The 25,683-nt window shown below is 33.3% G+C and overlaps 3 protein-coding genes across 8 annotated transcripts; 1 reads left to right on the forward strand and 2 right to left on the reverse strand.

Moving 5' to 3' along the window:
* Positions 1–10,560: 10,560 nt before the first annotated feature.
* On the reverse strand, positions 10,561–16,173 carry LOC110416000 (Exostosin family protein). 3 transcript variants are annotated; one of them, XM_021427817.2, is made up of 9 exons: positions 15,611–16,167; positions 15,197–15,370; positions 14,444–14,601; positions 14,207–14,354; positions 13,410–13,525; positions 13,191–13,329; positions 12,100–12,210; positions 11,584–11,652; positions 10,561–10,877 (listed from the first exon to the last, which is right to left on the reverse strand). In XM_021427817.2, the coding sequence occupies exons 1-9, from the start codon at positions 16,091–16,093 to the stop codon at positions 10,749–10,751; spliced, it is 1,527 nt and encodes a 508-aa protein (XP_021283492.1). In that variant the 5' UTR covers positions 16,094–16,167; the 3' UTR covers positions 10,561–10,748. The 3 variants fall into 3 exon arrangements, 2 of the variants coding, with proteins under 2 accessions (XP_021283492.1, XP_089639481.1); XR_016351137.1 differs by lacking the exon at positions 10,561–10,877 and adding an exon at positions 12,715–12,775 and having other exon boundaries at positions 15,611–16,169; XM_089783355.1 differs by lacking the exons at positions 10,561–10,877; positions 11,584–11,652; positions 12,100–12,210 and adding exons at positions 12,228–12,635; positions 12,715–12,775 and having other exon boundaries at positions 15,611–16,173.
* A 1,483-nt stretch (positions 16,174–17,656) lies between these two features.
* On the forward strand, positions 17,657–18,076 carry LOC110414858 (uncharacterized). Its single transcript, XM_021426266.1, has one exon. The coding sequence runs from the start codon at positions 17,657–17,659 to the stop codon at positions 18,074–18,076; it is 420 nt and encodes a 139-aa protein (XP_021281941.1).
* Positions 18,077–20,703: 2,627 nt separating this feature from the next.
* LOC110415811 (Target of Myb protein 1) lies at positions 20,704–24,961 on the reverse strand. 4 transcript variants are annotated; one of them, XM_021427544.2, is made up of 4 exons: positions 24,836–24,961; positions 23,273–23,802; positions 22,509–22,772; positions 20,704–21,333 (listed from the first exon to the last, which is right to left on the reverse strand). In XM_021427544.2, exons 2-4 carry the CDS (start codon positions 23,789–23,791, stop codon positions 20,911–20,913), a joined length of 1,206 nt encoding a protein of 401 aa, XP_021283219.1. In that variant the 5' UTR covers positions 23,792–23,802; positions 24,836–24,961; the 3' UTR covers positions 20,704–20,910. The 4 variants fall into 4 exon arrangements, with proteins under 4 accessions (XP_021283219.1, XP_021283217.1, XP_021283220.1 ...); XM_021427542.2 differs by having other exon boundaries at positions 24,755–24,912; XM_021427545.2 differs by lacking the exon at positions 24,836–24,961 and adding an exon at positions 24,639–24,775.
* Between the last annotated feature and the right edge of the window lie 722 nt (positions 24,962–25,683).

Here is a 25,683-nt window from a genome sequence, read left to right on the forward strand (position 1 = left end):
TATCGCCAATATACAAAACAGGGAAAAAAAGGAGCGGAAATTAAAGATAGTAATATGAACGAAAAGCTAGCTTTCACTTGTAATTCTGAGTAACCAGACTCCTCCTTGTCGATCTCTACAGCAGCCCTCCCTCCAAAACAAAAGGCTATAACAAATGGTAACAGCGCCAGAATCCAACACAGTACTGGTACCAAAATAAACAAGTTCGGTAGGAAGCACGAACCGACCTCGATGGTGTGGAGAGTACGTGTTGCATGTTCGACGCAGTAGGATACCATTCCATATTAGAGCAACCCCCACCGAACGAAATATGGCTGCTAGACGCAAATGTAGAGGCGTATGCAAAGGTTTGTAGAAAGAATAGAGTCCAACGATCGTTGGTATGGCCAGAACAAGAATGCTTTTGCCTAGTTCCTGTTGGCGTAAAATTGATAAAACTGGGTGCGAATTAGTTGGAGATGGTGAGGTCTGAAGATTAGAGTAAGTAGGCTTTTTCGAGGGTAGCTTTGGGGAGTAGTTCAATGAGTTTCCATGAGTACTCGTTGCTTTCATCAACTTAGGCTTCGGCTGCGTCAATAGAGGTGCTCCGGCTCCTTCATTGGGTTCTGCCGATGGTGATGGTGATGGTGGTGGTGATGTCGATGTTCATGGTGAGTTTAGGTGAACATGAACCAGGCCTTCCGTGAAAACATTTCTGTAGTCCTAAGTTGATGATGATGAAGGAGGACGTGGTGGCGATGGCGGCAATGTAGTAGATGAAAGCGGAGAACACGTTTCCCTGAGGATGGCGTTTCTTGATCAGGGGAACAGTCAACTTCTTCGAAAGTATGACTATTTATTGATCTATTTAAGAAATACTGTTGGATGCTAGAGCTTGACCTTCTAAGAGTTGACATAAGCCATGATAATGCACCATTCTTAAGGTACGAAGTGGGCTGCATACCAATCTCTTCTACTTCCATTCCTATTGATCGAGAAACTAGTTAGAATCCCAACTTTTCCCCAGCAGAGGCATATATTCCTACTTTTTCATTGAACACGAAACTCTTAATATATACTCCATCGGAGAAAGACAAAAGGTTGATATTCAAACTGTTTTGGTAAAGGGGAGTGTGCTTGTAGATAGATAGGTAAAGTGGGAAATAGGGGCAGCAAGTAGATCAGAAGAGGGCACAGTTGACTTTGAGAGAGATCGAGAGGAGCAGAATGACTTTCTCACTTCCACCATAACCAAACAGGTGACTAACTCATATTTTCATGGAACAAGGGTCAACAAGATGCCTTAATGACACAGATTATGATTTCAGATAAGAAATCAACCACAAAACACATTAGAACCATCTTAAACCCCCAAAATACATGTAGGGGCTGAAACATGCAAAGACTCTGGATTCTAGTCGATTATCAAAATACCATGTAATTGTGTTGAAATCATCCTCTCTCTATATATACACTTAAAACTGCATGCTTTTCTTTGAGTAGAGTGAATTCTGTTGTTCAATAGCTTAAAGAAATGCGATTCAAAGAAATGGCCAGGTCTGTGTTTTAGAGACTTGAACAAAAAGCTTTCACAGCAAAACCTAGTTTCATGGCAAGTACGGCTATAGTGTAAAGTCACCAAATCTTTTATTTTAACTGAATTTTTCATAGGCTCAATAATTTTATAATAATATAATTAATTATATTAAAAATATATAAAAATTAAGGTAATTAATAAAATATTTTTACCTAGTCTCTCATTTCTTTCTTTTTAAATTAATTCTCAACTATTTTTCTTATTTTCTATTAAAAATAGGTAAAAATTAAGATAATTAATACAATGACATATTTTCTCACTTCTTCATGTGCCTAATAAATCTTAATTTTTTTAAAACTTCCCAATTCCCACAATACTATTAATTATCAACTATTTCTTTTATTTCCAATCTACTAACTTAATATGTATTTAATGATCTCTCACAACTAATTTTTTATACATAAAATTAATTATTTTTAATTTATAATATAAAAGTTTAATTAGAAATTTTACATCTAAAAAGCAAAAAGAATGAAATTTTAATAAAATCTTTTTTCTTAATTTCAATTAAGAAAAAGACTTCATTGACTTCATTTGAATATTTAGCTATAAGCCTTTACGATTATTGAGCCTAACCTTAAATAATTATGTTAAATTCTTTAATACAGGTTTAATTTTACCTTGCATTTGCTTTCATGGTCTGGAATTAAATTTGTATTTTGTTTTTGAAATGGTTGTACTTCACTTTGTTTATAAAGGTTAATTATGTATGTATTTGCCTATTATTTTTTTTTAAAAAAAAAGTTCCATTTGTTCTTTGATTGTAGTCTCTAAACACTGTATCCAAAGGAAGAATTATTAAATAAATATTTATTAACTATCATGTCCATCTTAGTATAGATTTATTTAATACTTTTTATATGCATGAAGGGGTTTCTTTGCTTTATATAGTGACATATAAGAGTACTTTTATTCTGATAATACAGGTAATCAATACATTATTATTGGCTGATCAAAGCATAGATCGAAGCCTTTATGATTTGATTATTGAGCGTTTAGAAGAGTTGATGACTAAACGCAGCAACATTGTGGATGAGATATTCTCGTAGGCGAAGACATGACCCAGAGCTGTATCCTCGGGCTTTGCAAACCCCATCACACTCATCGTCTCCAAACTGTGGTTCCCCAGAACATGCACGAAAGCAAAAGTAATCACCTCCTACTTCACCATCTGCACCCAATCATATTATATCAGAATTCATTATAATTAATATATTTCTACTCTTTAACCCTAAATTCCCACTTTTCCAACATCAAATTCAACGACGTGAACATCAAAGATAAAGATTTTATGTTAATCAAAGAGATATTTCATCTTTTTATTCTAAAACATTCATGCAAAGTCGTTGTGCTTATCTATTTATATTTGATCCTATATATGTGAATATTTCTATATGTGTGTATATACTCCATAAGCTACCTTTGACCTAGTTAATTGCAAAAACAAAGAGATAAAAGGGTGGGAGATGAGAGATTACCAGCGCTAACAAAAGAGACAGTAAAAGCAATTACAATGAGAGAGACAAGGAAAGATTTTCCCACTGCCATTGGAGATTGGAGAGAAATAAAATGACAGAGAGGAGAAGCTCTCTTTATTTATAAGGCTTAAACTAGGATTAATTAAACCTACCTCATCAGAAGAATGTGAACCCTGATATATGGCTAAAGAAATGCTACTAAAAAGAAAAAAAAAAAAGGGTCATTCAGGAATCATGATTCGTAGTGGCAAAAGAAATTCAATAGGGCAGAATTTTCTTTTAACATTTAGAAGTGTAACTCATTCATGAATGAGATTATAATTATTAATTACTGTATTGTATCTTAACTTGATAGATTTCTATTGATAAGATTGATGTACCCATGCAAATATTTGGAGATAAAAAGTAAATTTATCAAATTTATTTAAAGTGACGATCTAAATGTATCATCAACACATATTATTAATTTAACATCATGCTTTTGATAATTAAAGATGGTAAAAAATTAATAATTCGCTCTCCTACAAAATAGTTCTTTTACCATTAATTTTGACTTTTTTTATCAAATTCAAAAATAAATAAAAAATTTGATTCAAACTAATAAATTTAATTTTTATCTAATATTCAGTAAGTGGTTGATTATATGCATATATCTCTTTGCTTATTTTAGGTAAGGTAGCTTTCAAATAAATGTATTATTTTAATATTTAGTAAATCCTACAAATAAAAAACATCCCTACAGATTTTTTATAAGAAATTACCTTGACAGTTGATAACCACATGAACATTAACTATTATATTTTTGTATTTTATATCTTTTAAAACTATATATTAAGATGGCATATCTCTGAAAACTGCAGACTTTTGGTTGGGTCAAAAATTATACTTTAGTGTGAATTCTGTTGCTCAATAGCTGAAAGAAATGCATTTTAGAGGGTTGCTTTAGCTGTGTAATTAGTTTTCAGGGACTTGAAAAACGAATTTTCACAGCAAAACCTGGTTTCTTGGCTACTTTCTTAATTAATTAGTTCGATTTCATGGTTTGGTATTAAATTTATATTTTATTTATGAAATGAATTTGTAATTCACTTTAGTTATAAGGTAAGGTTAATCATGTACATGCTTGCCTATTTCTTTATAGAAAAACACACTATTAAGGCATTATTCATTTAAGGAAATCCTGAAAAGAAAATGTGTTAGAGCCATAAAATTTCTATTTGTTTCCTTGATTCTTAAGTCTGCAAACTCTATACCCAAAGGAGAGCTATTAGATAAACAAATATTATCATATTCGTCTTAATAAATCACTTTGGATTTGTTTAATAATTTTTTATGTGAGGTTTTCTAGCTTGATATAATGGTATATAAAAAATTTCATGCTGGATTTTTTTTGAATAAGTAATATTTTTATTCTGAAAATATAGGTAACCAGTACATTAGTATTGGCTGATCAAACCAGAGACAGAAGCCATGAGAAAATAAGCTTAGATTATTGAGTGTTGAAAAGAGTTAAAGGACTAACTAAAAGGGACATGTCCCATAGTTGTATCCTTGGGCTTGGCAGTAATCAGAACATGCATCAATGCAATAGGGATCGATGACTATTTTCATTTCACCATCTAGACCCAAAACTCTTTTCTAAGATCAGACACAATAATGACAAAAGGAAATTAAGTTAAAATCTTTGTTTGTTGCGTAAACAAAGAGAGGGGGATGAGAGATTACCAGAGCTAACTAAGGAAAGACCATAAAAACAATTGCAATGAGAGAGACAAGGAAAGATTTCCCCACTGCCATTGGAGATTGGAGAGAAATAAAATGAAAGAGAGGAGTCCTTAATTGGTGTACTGGTTTTTCTCCCGGAGGATAAGTTGTTTATTTATAGAGCTTATACTAAGATTAATTAAACATAATGCAAAAGAATGTGAATCTTGTATTGTATACAGGGCTAAAGGAAAAAAAAATGATCACTCAAGAACAACCATTCTTCTGAAGTGAATCTTGTATGCTGTTTTTCCTATTTCCATTAATTTTTGTTGTTCTTGTTCATCCACACTAAAATAAAAAAAAATCAGTTTAATTGTTTTTTAAGAATAATAATTTTAGACTCTAAAATTAGTACCTCATAACTTATTAATTATTTAAACATATTACCTTTTAATGTATTTCTATCAGTTTACTTTTTCATGTATTCCCACTAGTTTTTATTAAGGACAGAATCTTGTGAAATAAAAGAAAATTTCATTCTAGTAAGAAAGTTCTTGAAAATAGTTAAGGATCTACAATTAGTAATCCTATTTTAAAGCAAAATTTTGCTCAACCAAATGAGACCCCGTGTTTGCAACCTTCAATACAATCTTAGCAATATTTCACAAGGAAATAGGTCTATAGATTCATGTTTTATTGAGCTTAAAGGGATTTGGGAAGAACTTAGGAACTACAGACCCTTACCATAGTGTGAATGTGATAAATGTAATTTGGTTTGTTTCAAGAAATATTCTGATCAATATAAGAAAGACATGGTGTTTAGGTTCATTAATGGTCTTAATGAGACTTTTTCTACTTTAAGGTCTTACTATGATGGAACCTTTTCCTACTTTGGATAAAGTATATAATCTAGTCTTAGGAGAAGAAACTCAAAGGAGTTTGATGCTTCTGTCAAATCCAATGATTGAGTCATCTACTATGGCAGTGACTATTGATAATAAGAAGAAAAGAGTCATTGTGGTAAAAAAGGTCATGTGAAGGAGAAGTGTCTTAAGCTTATTAGTTTTCTTGAAAACTTCAAATTCACTAAATGCAAAGGAAATTTTAAGAAAAATACTTCAGCAATAAATAATGTCTCTACAAATGGTTCTTTTTCATTTATAGAAATGACTACTTAGCCAGGACAAAAGGAAGATTTGGTTGGCACTAATTCCATGTCTTAATTATCTCTCATCAAGCATCAAATTTAAAAATTAATGGCCCTCATCAATGATGGTAATTCTGGTAGTGAAGATGATGCTAACATTTTGTTGAACACTCAGCAGACTAAACCTTCCTTAATCAATTCTACAGTTACAAGTATCCTTTCTAATCATTTTTGCTCTAATGTTGCTCATAAAATGTCCATTAAACATAAGCATGCTCATGACATAATCATTAAACCAAATTCTTGGATAATAGATACTAGAGCATCAGATCATGTTTCTTATTCTTTAGAGAATTTCAGTTCTGCCTAGCTATCCTGTTCATAACTGTTTTGTTCAATTACCTAACAATGTCCAAGCCATTGTTACACACATAGATATAGTCAAACTAACATCCTTGTTAGTATTACATAAAGTACTGTGTTCCATCTTTTCACTTCAACCTTATTTTAGTTAGGAAGCCTACTAGTTCTAAAAAAAATTGTCATTTTTACTGATGCATGCTGTGTTGTTCAGGGCCTTACCTCTTAGATAGTGACTGGGTTGCTAAAGTCTCTTCAAGATTGTATTTGGTACAAGATAATAAGAATGAACAATACCTATCCAAGTTTAGCATTGATAAAATTGTTAAGTTTCCTTCTACAGTTTTTGTAAACAGTTGTAAAACAGTTCAAAATTGTTTTGATTTGTGGCATTTCAAACTTGGCCATATACCTTTCAATAGAATAAATGTAATACATCAACAATACCCTGAATTTCTTTATTCAAATGACTTGACTTGTGATGTGTGACCTATGGCAAAACAAAAAAAACTAACTTTTCCTATTCATGTTCAAGGTACAGGTTTGGTTTTGAAATTTTGCATTTTGACCTTTGGGGATCATATAGAATTCCAACCATTAATGGCCACCTTTACTTTTTCACTTTGGTTGATGATTTGACACAATTCACTTGGATTTCTTAATGAAAAATAACTCTGAAGGTTATGTTATTTTACCAGCTTTTCATAACTTTGTCAAAACTCAATTTTCAATTACTATCAAGTGTTTTCGATCAGATAATGATAAAAAAAATTTTTAATTCAACAGGTATTGTTCATCAATTGTCTTGCAGCACAACAAAATGGTGTTGTTGGGCGCAAGCATCAACACCTTCTTGTTGTGGTTAGGGCTTTATTGCATCAATCTAAATTCCCTATTCATTTTTGGGTGATGCTATACTCATTGCCACACACATCATAAAATGAAAAAAATTCCTTCAATGTATATTTGGTGGCTTAATAATATGGTAGGTAACATATATATCTTATTTCAAGATAACAATTCACAGAAAAAAGAGTTCAATCACTCATTTTAAAATTATTTTTGCAAAGATTTCATAATCTTTTAGCAACTGCTTTTGGCCCAATTGGACCAACCCTTGCAACGTCAGCCCCTGCTCCACCAGCTCCTGCTCCATCGAAGAATAGGAACCAAAGGCATTGAAGATGAAGATATCTGTTAAGTTCCGAAAATATTAATTTTCACCCGTGATCAACATGACAATAATGCTTGTAAGAAAGTTCTTGAAAATAGTTAAAGGATTTACAATTAGTTATCCTAAATAATATATGTTTGGTGGCTTATGAATATGGTGAATAACATATATATCTTATCTTAATATAAGAATTTATAGGAAAAAATAGTTGAATCACTTGTTTTAAAATTTTTTTTATTAAAATTTCGCATCTCAAAAGTTAAAATAATAAAATTTTAATAAATATTTTTCTCAATTTCAATAAAATGCGACCTCATTTAAATATTTAACTTTAACATTTAAGGTTATTGAGGCGTCTAGCTTTTTAATTTATTATTTTCAATTCTTAAATATAGGTTTGATTTTGATTTGCATTTGCTTTCATGATCCGGAATTAAATTTATATTTTGTTTTTGAAATAATTGTACTTCACTTTGTTTATAAGATAAAGGTTAATCATGTATGTATTTGCCTATTACTTTTTTTAAAAAAAAAAAATTCATTGTTTTTTTTATTCATGATCTCTAAACACTGTACCCAACCAGAAGAATTATTAAATAAGGATTTACTATCACGTTTTATGATAAATTTATTTAATAATTTTGTATGCATGAAGGGTTTCTTGGCTTGATATAGCGACATATAAAAGTACTTTTATTCTGATAATAAATGTAATCAGTACATTATTATTGGCTTATCAAAGCATAGATAGAAGCCTTTATGATTTGACATATTATCGAGCGTTTAAGAGAGTTGATAACTAATCGCAGCAGCATTGTGGAATGATATAGTCTCGCACGTTGCGGCATGACCCATAGCTGTGTCCTTGGGCTTTGCACGCCTCATCACACTCAGAGTCTCCAAAGTACGGATTTGAAGAACATGCACGAAGACGAATGTACTTACCTATTATTTCACCATCTGCACCCAAACATATCATATTAGAATTCATTATAATTAATTATCAAAATAGAAAAGAATTCATTATAATAATTAATATATTTCTACTCTTTAACCCCAAAAATTCCCACCCTTTCCAACATCAAATTCAATGACAAAAGCAATCATTTTCGTGAACTTCAAAATAAGATTTTATGTTAATCAAAGGGATATTTCATCTTTTTTCTAGTACATTCATGCAAAGTTCTTGTGCTTATCTACTTATATTTGATCCATGTGAATACTTCTATGTGTGTACTACTTAAGCTACCTTTGACCTGGCTAAGTTAAATCTTTGTTTGTTGCACAAACAAAGAGATCAAAGGGTGGAAGATGAGAGATTACCAGCGCTAACAGAAGAGACCATAAAAGCAATTACAATGAGAGAGAGAAGTAAAGATTTTCCCATTGCCATTGGAGATTGGAGAGAAATAAAATGACCGAGAGGAGAAGCTTTTTATTTATAGGGCTTAAACTAGGATTAATTAATTAAAACTACCTCACAAGAATGTGAACCCTGGATACATGGCTAAAGAAATGCTACTTAAAAGGACAAAAAAATGGTCATACAAGAATCATGATTAGCAGTGAAAAAAGAATAAGGGCAAATTTTTTTTTTAGAACATTAATTTAGAAGTGTAACTCATTCATGCATGAGATTATAATTTTTAATTATACATTGTGTCTTAACTTGTTAATGAGATTTCTGGCTAATATGATAAGTTTGAAGTATCCATGCAAATATTTTGACGTAAAAAGTGAATTTATTATTTTATTTAAGGTGATGAATTAAATATATTGTGAATAGTTATAATTAACTTTAATATTATTTTTTGTATAAAAAATTAAGGATAAATGATTATTTGCTTTCCTACAAAATATTGCTGATAATTTTACCTTTAATTTTGAGTTCTTTTAATCAAATTTACCAATAAATAATAAATTTAATTTATGATTTTTATCTAATATTCAATAATTGGTTGATAGTATGCTGTGTTAGTTTTTAGCGATTTAGAACAGAAACCTTTCACATTAAAACCCGGTTTCAAGGCCACCTTCTTGATTAATTACTTTAAATTTGACATGCATTTGCTTTCATGGTTCGAAATTAAATTTATAGTTTGTTTTTGAAATAAATATGTAGTTCACTCTAGCTATAAGGTAAGGTTAGTTATGTATATGCTTTCCTATATCTTTATGAAAACAAAAAAGAAAAAAAAACAAATAATAGTTTTATTCTGAAAATATTGGTAACAGAACATTATTATTGGCTGATCAAAGCACACATAGAACCCTTGAGAACTTAAGCTTAGAAGGAGATGATATGATTGTTGAGTGTTTAAAAGAGTTTACAACTGAGAGAGCTGGCAGCAACATTGTTCAATATTGTCAGTTCCTTGTTTGTGAAGACAGGTCCCATAGCTGTATCCTTGGGCTTGGCAGTCCTCATCACACTCAATGTTTCCATAGTATTCAGAACATGCATCAAAGCAGTAGGGATCAATGACTATTTTCATTTCACCATCTGCAACCCTAAACTATTCTCTAAGATCAGACACAATAGTGACAAAAGGAAATTCAGTTAAAATCTCTGTTTGTTGCATAAACAAAGAGAGGGAGATGAGAGACTACCAGAGCTAACTAAGGAGACCATAAAAGCAATTACAATGAGGGAGACAAGGAAGAATTTTCCAACTGCCATTGGAGATTGGAGAGAAATAAAATGGAAGAGAGTCCTTAATTAGTGTACTGGTTTTTCTCAGGAGGATAAGTTGTTTATTTATAGGGCTTAAATTAAGATTAATCAAACCTACCTCAGAAGAATGTGAATCTTGTATCCTATACACCGCTAAAGAACAAAAAAAAAAAATGATCACTCAAGAATCATGAGAAGAAAACATTAATTTCAGTGATTTGTTGTTCTTGTTCACCCACACAAAAATGAAAAATCAATTTAATGGTTTTTTAATAATAATTAAAGACATCCAAAAGTAAAATAATAAAATAAAAATCTGGTAAATATTCCTTTGAATAATTTTTTTTAATTGTGGCATAAAAGACAACTTTTAGGAAAAATGAAAAGAGATCTTTTCTTGATCATGATATGGAGATTTTTAGAATGGGAGATCTTTCCCAAGTATAATCTGAACACAGAAAGCTTTGAATAGAGGCACACCAATATGCATGCCGGCCAAATTAAATATGTAACATGACAAATTTGGAATGAACATTAAAGTTAACTACTATATTTTAAGAGGAAGCCTTACACATACATGTATGTTTAAAGAATGATTCTAATACACAGTAACCTCAACTGAGCAAGAACGATCAAGAGAGAGGAGTGGAAATGGTGATGTTGCCACGCCTGCAATCACAAGTGCACACACTTCTTGATCCCTTAACTACACGCTGTGATCTCTGAGTATGGAGCTTGATGTTCACCAACTTACCAGCCATCTGTCACAACCAATAAATATATGCAAAATTAGTACTTCATAACTTATTAATCATTTAAACATATTACTTTTTCATGTATTCCCACCAGTTTTTACAAAGGAGAGAATCTTGTGAAATAAAAGAAAATTCCTCTAACAATAGAATTATGGACGTGAAACAAAAAAATTGAAAATATGCGCGCGCGCACGATGTCACGTTCTCATGATCTGTGGATGTCTCTATACCATATACATTCTTTCATGGAAGATCAGCAATTTACTAAAAAAAGAACACAAGAAATTTATACACATATTTTTGGAATATGTAATGTGGTTGATTTGAAGATGTAGGAGTTTGCTGAATCAACCAACACCAAGCATCTACACAGACACCAACTATAAGAACATAGAAAAGGTCAAATGCTCAACCATTAACACTCATGCTAATGCTAGTAGAAATATTTCCGTACAAGCAACCTCACAAGCTGGAAGTCAACCCACCAGATCTGTAAAGCTATTTAAGCAATTAATACTAATGTGCTAAGGTCTCCCAGGTAATGAGACAGCATCATTACTGCTATCTAAGAGACTTTTGTTTTATTTTTTATTAGTTTTTTAAACAGAAACAAGCCTCAGCTCAGAGCAAAATAACTCAGCATTAAATCTCAAATAAAATAGCAAAGGATAAAATTACAAGCTAAATTTTTGGTGAACATAAGGTTACAAACCATTCTCCAAACTAGATCTTCTGGACCCAAGGGTTGAGCAGGACTAGAGTACACGAAATGCCTTGAGTACTGGAAAGATGATAGCGAAAAGTTTCAGTCAAATTAAAATTATAAAAGATAGTATTGGTTAACATTATTATCCCAATGTAAAAAATCAAAGATAAGCAGGAAATGATGGATTACCATACAACTATCAATAGAACTTAACATTTAGGTACAAAAATAATTAGCAGAGGCACAAAGAGATGATATTCAAAAGATGCCAAGTTTAGGCTTCAAAGCAAAATGAGGATGCTAGACCAAATGCTAAAATTTTCTCCCCAGGTACAAGCTGAATACTTATCAAAGGCATAAAGAGATCAATATTCAAAAAATGACACGTTTTGGCTTCAAAATGAGAGCGCTAGACCAAATGATAAAATTTTCATTTGTCTTTCCATCTATTCGTTGCACAAGATACAGGTAAAGCAATTCTACAACATGTGAAGAAAGCATGTAAACTTTGCAATCACAAACCTCTGCAAGGTTCCTCCTCATTTCTCTGATCTGAGTAGAGCTAATGCCTTTTAAATATCTTAGAAGCCAACCAGATTGCACAGCATCAGTTGAAGAAACAAATATAGCTATCTGCATGAAAGGAAACGAAAAAAGAAAAATAACTAACAGAGGTAATCTAAGCAACTGTCTATTATGCATAAATTTATGACACCCCATTGAACTCTTTGATAGCAGCTTAATCAGCAAATTAATCGACTTTTTCCTTTTATGTTTTAACAAAATCAAACAAATTCCTAAGAGGGAAAAGGGCTAATATAGAATATCCCAGTATATAAAATGAAGTCCCTTATAGTATGAGATTTCCAAGAATATGGAATGAAATGAAGTGCATATCAGTCCCAAACATGACATACTGACACATGGCATTGTACACAGGGAGACAGGTGGCTCCATACACAGGCAACTGAGGCAGGGTAACAATTTAACGTATCTATTGTCCAGAAACTGTGTCAAAAGTCTGTTCATTTTTCTGTGGAACAAAATGATCCTTGGACCTGGGCATTCATTTAAAAGAGACCATATTCATAATATATCTTACCCATACCATACTACCCACCAACAAAATTAGCTTACCCATTTCAAGTTGTACATGTAGCACAGAGAACTGAATTGTGGCATGATGAAGTGGTTTATCCTATAGTCAATATGCATAAATCAGAGTATAGATATGATAATAAAAAAACCAGCAAATTTATGCGTAAATCTGGTTCTCAATGCTTTGAATGATGATCTACATATGTACTGCCCACTGATAATAAAGTAATCATAATCATTCACTTCATGCAACATGAAATCAAGGAGGCACAGAATTTCATTCACTTGACATATAATTCAGAAGGCAGATTTCCAACTGACTCTGGTTATTAATTGATCACAATGACCGCAATATTGTTTCAACCTACATGCCTATTTTAATAATACTCTCATAATCATATAATAAGCAACTTTTAGGCAGTCATTAAACAAAATGTAAAAAGTAACCTCAAGGTAGCCAAGATGCATCAAGGGAGAGTAAGTAACAACTCAAGCTCTTAAAAGGGCATACATACCTTCCTATAATCAAGTATTCCTTCAAAAGGAAGCTCCAATTCATCACTAATAATAACTGGGATACACCCACTGACAATAGCATCAAACAATCTAGCAGAGGAAGGAGTGTCACCAGCTGGACTTAAACAAAATATAGACCTGATGACAGAAGAAACAATTACAACCATTATGACAAAGGAGGATGTAAAACATTGTGAAAGAGAATCGGCTTATCTTACCTGCGCATCCCCTTCTGAGCAGCAGCTTTCCCTCCCTCCCCAGCAGTTCCCTCCTCTATGACTACATCCTTGGCATCTGTTAATTCTGCCACAAGTTTAGCACGTATCTTTCCTCCCTGAAAAAGAAAAACTACTAAATAAGTAGCCAAAAGATCAAACAGAAGACATTATATAAGCAAGTTAGACATAGGAGAGAAAATGTTGCAAAGAAACAGGTAATGCTACTCCCTGTTCAACCATAATAAAAAATGGGTGAACAGGGGAAAAATAAAAAATATGATGACTCAAACCATCGAATCTCTAAAAACTTTTGTCAAATAGCTTTCCAAAGAACTTATATGATCCCAAAGAGAACATAAAAGAATAAAAAGGATTTTCAGATTATTGTACTCTCAATATCACTAATTCTTTTAATACTCTTCAATACCTCTGTCTCATTCTTGAGCACGCTTGCACAGGCAAACGCACACACACAGAAAAACACCAAAAAGGCATCTTTCTTGTTTCACCTTTTTCTGTTTAAAACGGATAAATTGCCATGTCTATGGATTAGAGATCAAAAATCCATTAATCTTCTTAAGACAGTCCCCTCGTCCTTCCCCTCCCCTCCACCATTTCTTTCTTGTTCTACCATGCTAGCATTTGAAAAGGGTAAATTGGCATGTCTCTCGACTAGATCTCGTGCATATGCACACTCAGATATGCCCAAAACAATATCCTCCTTTCTTTCATGCTCTACTAAATTTAATGCAAGTACAAAAAATCAAAGACTCTAATAAGACAATTGAAACTCTTACAGCATTTCTTTTAAGTCGTCCACGGAAGAAAAGCAGTGCTGTCCTCTTTGATTCACTTTCTGATAAGCATTTTGTATCACATAAATCAACATTTGGAACATAAGGGAGAATGAGGTCCTTCTCCAGTGAAACTTGCCCTGGCTTGTACCTAGCATGTTAAAATATATCACTTTCTGGAAGCTGAAATGACTAGTAAACTTACAAGTTCCATCTTATCTGCAAAAGTCATATAGTTACCAATTCCCTGTTGAGTCCACGTCAGGTAAAAGCCAAATTGCATTTTTCACAAATCTGCGAACCGACTTAAAGGACCACGGATGATGAATGGGAAATATGTGATCCCTTCCTTCAGATCGTTTCCATGCAGGCTGATCTGTCACCCATTTCAAGGCTTCCTGCAACCAAAGGAAACAAGACCCTAGAATAAGCAAATTCTAATTCCAATTGGACAAAAACTTAATAGCACATCCATCCATATAAAACATTACAGAACTCTTTCCATAACACTATTTTTGTCGAACATATGTATCCCAAAACCTTTCCAATTGGAAAAAAATGGATTTAAAAAAAAGGATACTAACATAACTCATGAGACACAAGCCAAAACTCTGATAGGATGCCTCAGTAAACAAGTTAATGCAGATTTGATTTTGAAAGTTCAGCTTAGCGACAGCACAAAATTTAGTTTCACTCAAACAAAATAAAACTATAAAATGCAGCACACTCAATCTAGTACTCCGTCAAATGCCTAGGACTTGACCCAGTTATGATTTTCTTTACTTGTCCTCCATCTCCCTTAGAGGAATCAAAGGCTCCATAAATACATTTACCTAAGTTATGACACTGATAGACCCGAACAATCCAACAAACATGGCATAACATCAGACAAGCAACAGAATAGGAGTAGATTCAAACACATTTAATAATTGGAAACATAGAAACAGGAAAATGTACACAAAAATATTATAAAACCTGGAAACGCACTCACACCCTATATAAAGCCTTGCATTGTTGCTTCTCCAACAAGAAAAAGCTAATCGTAGTGAAGAATGGCACATAGAATAAATCAGCATCCTCCTGCCTATCAACTCTCACTACATTTTTCAAAAGCCTTTCTGAATCCGGTGCAATCAAATCCGCCCAAAGCCAATAATCAATAGAATGCTGCATCACCAAAACAAATTCAAGTAAACTTTAACAATTTACTAAATTTCCGATAAAAGAGGATATCTATCTTTTTCATTTTTCTCACACTTTCTTTCACTTTCCTGCAAATTTTCTAGGAAGCCAAACAAACCCTACTAATCAAATCGAAAATCTTCAACAAATTTCATCGATGTATTTAAAAGGCCGAAAAATTATTTTTATATTAAACCGACAAGTCATTTTAACTGATAAATTCACCTGTTCGATCAAACGGTGGACGGGGCTGCCGTTGGAGGTGAGATTAGAAGTCTCTCGGTAAGTATTCCGAAACAACCAAAGCAAATCGTAGGTGAACTTCGCCGGCATTTCGTACACGTAAACCCTGACCGGCATGTTCATCGGGTAATATGGATCACCGTGCACCCACTCCATTTCCTTGGCGAACTTCCTCTCGTCGAGTTTCCTGACGTCATCTTCGAGCACCGTACCCACCGTGTCGTCGGAAGCACGGCGTTGGTGACTGGGAGCTTTGTGAGTAAGGAAGTATTCGAGGGAAGCGACGAAGGAGGTTTCGGGTCGGATGGGCGGGTGCGGGAAAGAGTGGGTGGAGGAACGGGTCAGGTCGGAGGGAGAAGAGAGGAACAAGAAGAAAGAAAGAGCTAGGAGGGAAACTGTGGAGAAGAGGAGGAGGATTTGGGATTTGGATCTTGTCCAGGATGATGGGATTTGCTTCGCTCGCATTTTTCGACTGTCAGGCTTCCGTTATCCAGAGGAGTGAGAGTGATGATTGAGCAGAGCCGGTAACTGGAGAGTGCTATAATGAGATCTGCTGCACACGGCTACTCGGCTAGGGGCTCTACATGAGCCGGGTCAGGTCTTGTTTGTATTGGGTCTAACTAGGCAGATGTTTAGAAAAGTTAAGCCGGACTCGGTCCAGTCCTCTGACATGTATAGTTATGGACTTAAGTTGCTTTATTATATGATTTTTAAAAATCTAAAGTCTGAACTTAGCCCAAAGTGGATCAATCTGGGCCTAGACAGTTAGTCTAAGCCATGAATACGGAGTGCACATCCGCGCAAATGGAAAAGAAAATGTCCGTGCGAAGCGCTCAGACCGCCTAAACTTTTTTTTTTTTTATTCCATTGTTGAGGAGTAGTTGGGATAAACACGCACTTCCATAACCTTAAGTACTTCTCCATTGTTTTTCAATTTAATTTTTTAGGTTTTTCTTTAGCTTAGTGCACTAGTTTAGCTTTGCTATTTTAATTTTCATTCTCAATTAATTTTAAACTAGATTTTTTTAGATAAGATTAAATTACCTAATTTTAATAATTAGTAAGAATTTAGATATAATTTTCTGTGAAGACGATAACTCACTCACTATTATATTACTTGTTTACTATGTGCACTTGCATAATATTTTACCAATTTAATAAAAGTTCTAAAGCAAGTTGTCTTGATAAATTAACAAGTAACAAGTTTTTTGCATCGTTGTCGTCGGGGAGTTGTTTTTCTATTCTTTTGCTAATATTAATACCAAACAAGCTAATCTTAATTCAAGTTTTGTTTAGGGTCTTTTTATTAGAATAACTTAGCTATTCAATACAGAGTCTTTTTATTTCTTGTGATTATTGTGGTGAGGGGCATTCAAGCCATCAATGTCATTTGAGTATGAAGTCAATGCAATTTATGGGGAATAGGCAACAAAACAACCTATACTTCAACACATATAATTCAAGGTAGAGGAATCATCCCAATTTCTATTAAAACAATAATCAAAGTTCTTCATCAGCTCCACGACCACATTTTTCTTTGGATTTTCCATAGCTACCTAAACCCCCAGTGCAAGAAAAGAAGCCATCCATGGAGGAGCTGCTCATGCAATACATGGCTAAGACAAATGCTCTTATTCCTAGTCAGGCAGCTTTATTGAAAAATCTTGAGACTCAAGTGGGGCAGCTAGCCAATGCTACCAATAATAGGCCTTAAAGAATCCTACCAAGTAATACTGAGCCAAATCCAAGAAGGGAAGGCAAGGAACCTTGTATAGCAATATTCAGAGTGGGAAAAAGGTTGACAGCAATTGTAAGCAAGAAAAGTCACAAGAAAAGCTAGTTGAGAATGAATCGAAAGTTGGAAAGTCAAACATCCAAATGCAAGTCAAGGATGCACCAATAATTCACCTTTCTCTTTCATTTCCTCAATGCTTTCAAAAATAAAAGTTGGATGCTCAATTTTAGAAATTTCTAAAAGTATTCAAGACACTCCACATCAACATCCCTTTTGTTAAAACTTTCGAGCAGATGTCTTCATATATTAAGTTTTTAAAGGATATTTTGACAAAGAAAAAAAAGCTGGGCAAGTATGAGACAATTACACTCATTGAAAAGTGCAATGCTATTATTCAGAACAAGTTCCCACCTAAGCTAAAGGATCCAAGGAGTTTTTCTATACTTTGTGCTATTGGTGGTTCTAAATTTTCTAAAGCTTTGTGTGATCTGGGTGCTAATGTGCCACTGATGCCTTCATTTGTTGCTAAGAAACTTAGACTTAAGGAGATTCAACCGATTACAGTTACCTTCCAATTAGCAGATAGGACAATTTTTCATCCTGTTGGGATCATAAAAGATGTGTTGGTTAAAGAGGGACATCTCTACATCCCGGTTAACTTACTTGTGCTTGAAATAAAAGAGGATGTAGAAATTTCTCTAATCTTGGGATGACCTTTCTTGGCAATTACAAGCACACTCATTGATGTGAAGAAAAGCAAGATAACTTTTTAAGTTGAAAAGGAGGTAGTAGAGTTCAATATTTTCAATGCAATTAAGCATCCCACCTCTTCAGTTAGTTGCTTTAAAATGGATGTGATTGATGAGGGTAAGGGTAAGCCCATTTCTCTAGCTATAAGTGATCAAGTACCAACCTTTGGGTTAAAGCTACCACCTCCACAAATCAAAATCGAGCAGTCACTTGAGGAGCATCGTCCACCAACTCTCAGTTGTCTTGATTTTCATGTTAGACAGCAAGTGTCACTCAATAATTCAAGCTTCAAACTTTTTTCATGAAAACGTTAGGTAAGATGGTTAGGTCCTTTTAAAGTGATCAAGATCTATCCATGTGGGATAACAGAGATAGAGAGTGAGGCCATTAAAGCCTCAAGCTGTATGTTATGGATGAAGAAATGTAACATGGGGTGCCACGGTCGAGCTAATGACTATCAAGAAGCACTTCTTGGGAGGCAACCCAAGCTTTCAAAACTCTATTTCTTTGAAGTTATCTTTTTATTTAGTTAGATTTTTCCATTAATTTGTTTTTTATTTTTTTTCTTATTTACAGCTTGTCACTTTAATAGATTCTCCCAACAACTTTGGATATAATGAGGATAAAGAAGAAGATTAGAGGATCTCCATTAACCAAGGGAATATTCTTAACTTTTCTTCTTTACTTTTTAACATTAAGGAGAATGTTATGTTTAAGTTTGGAGGAGAATTTAAAATTTTAGGTTTTGTTTGTTTTTTGTTAAATGTCATGTTTTAAAGTTATTTTAGTCTACTTTTGTTTAAAATTTCAACAAAATTTTTGAGAATGTTGACTCTGATTAATTGCACCATTCATTTTGATTTACTTATATAATGAAGAAAATTAATTATCTTGTTATCCTATGATTTTAGTAAGTGTGAATATTGTTCAAGTATTATGTTAAACTTTATTGTTAAGCATCATTGTAGAATGTGAATTTTCATCAAACTAAGCACGTGTTTCATGCTTTGAATAATTGTGCAAAGTTAAAAGAATGTGAATTTTCAGTTTGGCCTTCTTATTTCATTACCAACTACCTCTTTCCCTTGAGCCGTATTCTCAATTCTCCTTTCAGTTCCTCCATCTTTGCCTTATTTCGCTTATCTTCCTCTAGCTTGACCATCCCTTTCTCCTTGTGTGACTTCATTCCCTCACCTGCTGCTACCTCTTTATATGACCTACCGTCTACCCCTCGTGTATTGGGTTGAAAAACTCCTTTCCTTCCCATTACCTCGTTGTCCTCATGTTTATCTCTGCCCCTAAGCACTGGTTCAGCTCTCTTCACTATGAGTCGATTCCCATCCATCCACTGATGTCCTCCCCATTCAATTCATCCTTTTCTCTATACCTAATAAACGTGAAGTTCGCTACCCTTCCCTTATCCTGCAAGATCTTTCTTGGAATAAACACGTCTACAACAGTTCCATACTCCCCAAACGCTCCTTTAATGATCGCCCATGATAACCTTTTACTAAAATTGTCCACAAACACTGAATGGAGGCTGTCAAGCCACCTTCTTCCAACTTTCCGTCCATCTCCTTCCATCTCAGTTTCATGGAGCTGGACTAATGATTGACTAATTTAAATTGAGTTCAGTTTCCTTCTGTCTTAAAGACCAGAAACTAAGATGAGGGGGTGAGAGATTGGCCATCCTTCACAAAACCCTCATTAGGTAATCAAAGAGAACCAATAGGGGTTGCACATCAGTGCAAGAGGATGACAAAATGGTCAAGGGCGATGCGCATTGTCAAGTGTGCAGCCTTTCCATGCAGATGGCACTCACTCTAGTCTTTTCCCAGTCCCCACTTGCGTTACTGAAAGGACTTTGCACCATCTGCAAAATCCCACATCTGCAAAATCCCATAGGAGAGTAGTTGAATATTTGAAAAAAAAAAAAGAGCTGAAGCTGGTATTCACACCGGAAACAGAAGATCGGGGAAGTCTCAAGCTAGCTCGGAAGTCGCAAGAAGCAAATCTTTAAAAAGTAAAACTTATTAATTTACCCATTAGATTTTACTTTTATCCTTTACATAAGTGAAACACTTTTTCACTTAACTTACGGAAATGAGTAAGGTTTTTAATTTTGAGACTATTTATATAATATATATAAAATTTTTAATGAATGAAAACAAAAATATTTGTTCATTATATTTTTAAATTTCCATTTTAAATATTTATTATTATAGATATAAATAAAAATTATCTACATTATATTAACTTCATTAAAAAATAATTTTGTTACTTCTAATAAAATTAAGTAATTTATAGATTAATATTACAAAATTTCCATTATTTATATTTCTAATTTTATATGAAAAATTGTAAAAATCCATAAGTGACAAACAAATGTCATCAAAGAATATAGACACAATAAATTCAAGAAATAAAAAAATGTTCCCTCATTCTAAAGCCTGTAAGATCAATTCATTTACACTTTGTCAAGGTGAAAACTGATTCCGGTATATTTAGCATATGCATGGAACTTGTTGGAAGGACTTATATGCAGCAAACGAAGAACCAGGGACTAGAATGTCATGTCCACATACCACAATTATGAGAGCCAAACAGCTTTATTCTGCTCATAACAATCCTCCCATGTATACTCATCAAATAATTGTGTAAATAAATCCAAACATTAATTACTTACACATAACTTGGAAGTATGTGAAAGAAAAAAGTCCACAGTCCTGTCAAAGTTCAAACTTCTGTTCAATGCCTACAATGATGCCCGTCGAGGCCTTCCGTCCTAAAGTAGCACTCAAAATGTGATTAGATCATCTTTTGGTGCTTGCTGCTTCTTTGAATCTTGCCCACTTTCAGATGAACCCCCACCTTTCTTACCAAAAATCATTTCATCAAGATCATCCATCATGTCATCATTGCTTCCCCCATGTGTTCCGTGTCGAGTACCTGCTGGTTTTCTGATTAAGGCATCTTCTTTTGCATGACGGGGTGAATCATCAGGCTCAACAGCCACAGGAATCATTGCAGGTTCTGGCTCATGAGCAACTAATGTTGGCTTCTTCAACTCTTCATACTTTGAGAGAGCTTTTTGGATCTCATCATTCACATTCAAAGCTTCAAAAAGCACGGCCTCATTATCTCCAGCAGTCTCAATGATTCTTAGAACTGTGGATTGGGACTGACGACACTGCTGGACAAGTGTGGTTGTCAACTCATCCTGCCAAAAAAGAAAATGTAAATTACTGGGATCAACCAGTATTCAGCCCTAACAAAGGTATGAAAACAGTACTTGTTGATCAAATCTGGAACTAAAAGCTCCACTCCATACTTCCCCTCCTTTTATTTTATTTTATTTCCTTTTCCTCCACATGGAGATGTAAAAATTATGTGCAATCAGAATCTCCTGGCTTTCTTATTTTATAACAATGCCCCAAATCAAATTTGATAAAGTTAGCAAAAAGGAGAGTGGGAGAGTAACCATATAAACTGCTAGAAAAACAAAAAGTAACATACTAAGTAGGTTAGAGTTTTGTCCTGCTTCGTTACCTTCTGGCCAAGGGATTCATTTCATATGATTCTACCAATATGAATAACAGAAATGCAAAAACAAACTTCATTTTAAAAGGTTAAATCTGCATAACGTTCCTACACGTTCAAATTGTAAATGTTTACACAAGCTATACTCTAACTCATAGATTCAGAACCACATAACATTGCTGCCACCTCAAGAACAACTAAATGACCATTTGAAAGAACATTTATAATGTTATGAGTCTAAACTGAAACAAAACATCACAATATTGTGAAATTGTCATCTGTTTCTCAACACTGATGAAGGTCTCAAGAAATAATCCTAGATTAACTTACAAAGAACAATCAGCAAAAAGTTCAAGTATGCTTAAATCTAATTTTCTGATGTCACCTTATCACCACAAAGAATTCACTTCTAATTTCCCTTCTAGCAGAGCATAATAAGTCAAAGATATCCCCTTCAACATGAAAGTATAAACTTGGCATCATTGGAGCCATCAGAATTCTCACCAATATTCATCATTGAGGTGAAATGTAATAATAATCACCTATAGGCCTCCAAGTTGCATAAAAGATCATAAATGGATAATAAAAAAGATTTAAAAGCTCTAAAAAGAAAGTAATTTCCCCTTGCAAATAAAGCAAAAGGTAAATTATTGACAAACAAGTTGATCTTTTGCACATTAAAGTCTCACTAAATGCATAGAATACTAAACATTCTTTAACACATGAATGGATAGACAAAACAAATTCATGACTAATTCAGTCAAGACTCAGATTATTAAGAGCTTGTTGAAGCATACTTTATTGATAGTCATTAAAAAGTTAGAAACTAAGAAGTGCACAAAAAGACAATAATACCTCAAGAGCATCTTGTTGAGGAGATGATGATAACACAGTTGAAAGAAGCTCAATACTGTTTCTTGCCACATCAAATGCTTCTTTTGTTTGTTCAGCTGTAAGGCTTTGAACAGGAATATCATGCTGAAGCTGCATTTCATGTTGAAACTGCTGCGCAAGACTAGCATCCACTTCTTGTGCTGAAACTGAACGAGGAGGAGTAAAAATAGGTGCCAAACTCTCATTGTCACGACCAGGAAAGCGAATACCCCTTGATTTTAAACTCTACAACATAAAAAAGATCATTTGAGAAATCTCAAAAGCCATCAATCTACAAGCCAAAAGGCTTTATCTTTTGTAGCAACACTGCACTGCATATTAAAACTTATTGCAACTCCAAGCACAAATAATTCAAGAGACATTGGCGTACCCCAAAAAGTTCCTAGTCAAGAATTCAGTTGTTGAAGAAAGCTTATTCAGGGATTTTCTAAATTAATGTTATGATTTCAATCAACTAAACCAAACGAACAGTTAAACAGTTGCTCCTTCATTTTAAAAAAAAAATTCCCATTCCATGATTTAATTAAGATTTGCAGGCTAAATTGTAGATTGAAGACTGTAACAGCAACTAAAAGAATCAATTTCACACAACTGTTATTACTAATGTTACAGGACTTTCAATCAGAAACACACCATAACAAAACAAGTAAATGAAATTAAATAATCATATTTCCTCTACTTGTTTCCACATCTGCAATAAACCCGATAAAAGTATATGTTGTTACCTTGTAAGTTTCTTCATAAACAGGCAAATAGCGGAGCTCGCTGGTTGACTCCCCCCACGCTTCAATAAGCGTCAAAGCTTTGTTCCGATTATTAACAACGGTCTGAGGATCATCGATTAGCTTAACCATTTCATCGAGAACCCTCTCAGCTGCCACCTCTGAGAATGCCTTCTCACAATTCTTGACACAAGATTCAAGCAAAACCAAGGACAAGTATTGAACCATAGCGCTCTTCATCATTATCCTCCGCTTTATGCCACGGATCAATTCAACACTGCTAATTTTTTCGTGATTGATCATGTCACAGATTTCAAGATTTAAGGCCCAATCAGGCTCACTAAGGGTCTCTGAGGTTGCATCATCAACAAGCTTATCAGCTTGGTTCGGGCCTTGGAAGAGCTCCTTCATCTTAAAGCTCATTGAGCTCATGCCAGCACTTACTTTTCTGCCCACCTCAGCTCCTTCAATCTTGAGGCGTTCACCAAAGGCACTAACTTTGTCCATCAAATTTTTGTCCATCTTCACGAAACCTTCAAAAAACAAAACTATATATTCAATAAATTCCTTTAAAAAAAACCCTAGAAGAGTCAAAGAAATAATGCCTTGATGCATCCATCCTAGGGGCCAGAAATTAACATGAAAATTTCTCCCCAATCATCTTCCATGAAAAAAAAATCCCAAAAGCCTCAGAGTTACATCAATGTTTTAAAATAATCCAACAGAAATGACTATGATCTGCCCCATCATCACTAATTTAGACACTCAAATATCTGGTTTTGCTTCTTCACCATCTTCCCTACGATATACCCAGAAGAACTTAATGCTAACCTAAAAATTTATCTGAACAATTTTCAATGGCATCGATATTTTTCAAACAAGAACCCTAATTTCCAAATCTTCCAAAGAACCCTCACAATCAAAATAATAACTTCAAAACCCCTCAAAATTCGAGCAACTTGCCAATTAAAGAAGATAACAAGAATAAAAACCTAATTTAAAGCAAATACTCAAATAAATGAAAAGTAGATATCATCTTCCCTTCTATTTTAGCAGTAAATAAACAAAAGGCAATGCAAAAATCGATGAATAAAGTAAACAAAAAAACAAAATCCTATTTCTTCATACCTCAAAACCCCAAAAATCAAAATTTAGAAAAGCTTAAGAAGAAAATAGTCAGCTTGCTTAACTACTAACAAAATATAAGGCAAAAATTTTCAAAGAAATAAAAATCATGTTCATTAAGTCAACTGCCGGGTCAGCTAAGCCTAGACTCTAAAATACTTCAATTTCAAAGTCAGGAAACAAAAAAAAAAAAAAAAAAAAGCAAAACCGAGAGAAAAAAGAAAAATGTTTTCTCTTTGCTTACAATTCTTGATGAGTCGAATTGATGAGATCAAGCAAATGATGGAAGAAAAACCCAGGGAGATTTGGTGCAATTAAAAATAAAAAAAAAGAAAAAAAAAGAGAAGGTAATCATTCTACCTTCGAAATTGAATTGAGATAGAAAAAGGAAAGAAGACAGCGACGCGTAACGACTCAGTAAAATTGAGTTTTTGATCTTGCCTTGGAGTTTCAGTCTCTCTCTCTTGGACGTTGGCAAATGCCGATATTTTATTTTTAATTTCCTTGAGATTTTTCTTTTGGGGCTTTTTGCTAAATAAATATATTGCGTAAATGCGAAGGCTGTTGCCATTGGTTGATAAAGGTAAAAAGCGGCACCACACCAATTGTCACCTTCCTCTCTTTTCTTCCTTTTCTTAAATTCCTGTTAATATTAAATGTGCATCCACCGCCAAGCTAGTTTCAAATTAAAAAGTTTAGTTATTACTATTAAAGAATTATTCCCGTAATGAAACAAAGGAGTAAGGATTTAAGAATTATTACCTATAAGTTTTTATTTTTATATGTAAATATTTCACTTATAGATAAATGTTTGTATGTGATGATTATATTGATATTTAATAATTTTTTTGACATAATATTTAAAAATACTTATTAATAATTCACAAAAATTCAAATAAATTTTTTGTTTTATACTTTTATTAAGTTTTTATATTCATTTTAAGCTAAATAAACTCTTATTATTGAGGATAAATTAATTATTATTATTAATCAAATCGTCATTTATATCATTTGATGTTAATATAACATCAGCTATATGCTTATTTGCAATGGTGGGTCAAAATTTTATATGAAGAATAGTTAAATAATAATCATATAAGGTCATGGATTAAGTCAATGATTCTATTCGAAATAAAAAATTAATCACTTTTGAAATAAAATTTAATATAAAATATATATAGAGTGAAAAGAAAAATTAACATTAAATTTTCATATTAGATAAATTTATGATATAAAATTTTTTAATAATTTAATATAAGTTTTTAGATACACTAATATAAATAGATATA

Source organism: Theobroma umbraticum, unplaced genomic scaffold (genome assembly GCF_002168275.2).
Source record: "Theobroma umbraticum cultivar Fairchild unplaced genomic scaffold, ASM216827v3 scaffold_147.0, whole genome shotgun sequence".
Classification (NCBI taxonomy): Eukaryota; Viridiplantae; Streptophyta; class Magnoliopsida; order Malvales; family Malvaceae; genus Theobroma; species Theobroma umbraticum.

Excerpts from the sequence above, each read along its gene's own strand:
- LOC110416000 (XM_021427817.2), bottom strand. The coding sequence starts at position 16,093 with ATGCGAGCGAAGCAAATCCCATCATCCTGGACAAGATCCAAATCCCAA. Across the intron at positions 14,355-14,443 it reads GTGGACTCAACAGGGAATTG|GTACAAGCCAGGGCAAGTTT; the intron begins GTAACTATATGA and ends TTAACATGCTAG. Across the intron at positions 10,878-11,583 it reads AAGATCTAGTTTGGAGAATG|ATGGCTGGTAAGTTGGTGAA; the intron begins GTTTGTAACCTT and ends TGGTTGTGACAG.
- LOC110415811 (XM_021427544.2), bottom strand. The coding sequence starts at position 23,791 with ATGGACAAAAATTTGATGGACAAAGTTAGTGCCTTTGGTGAACGCCTC. Across the intron at positions 22,773-23,272 it reads TTTATGAAGAAACTTACAAG|AGTTTAAAATCAAGGGGTAT; the intron begins GTAACAACATAT and ends TTTATGTTGTAG. Across the intron at positions 21,334-22,508 it reads CTCAACAAGATGCTCTTGAG|GATGAGTTGACAACCACACT; the intron begins GTATTATTGTCT and ends CTTTTTTGGCAG.
- LOC110414858 (XM_021426266.1), top strand. The coding sequence starts at position 17,657 with ATGTCTTCATATATTAAGTTTTTAAAGGATATTTTGACAAAGAAAAAA.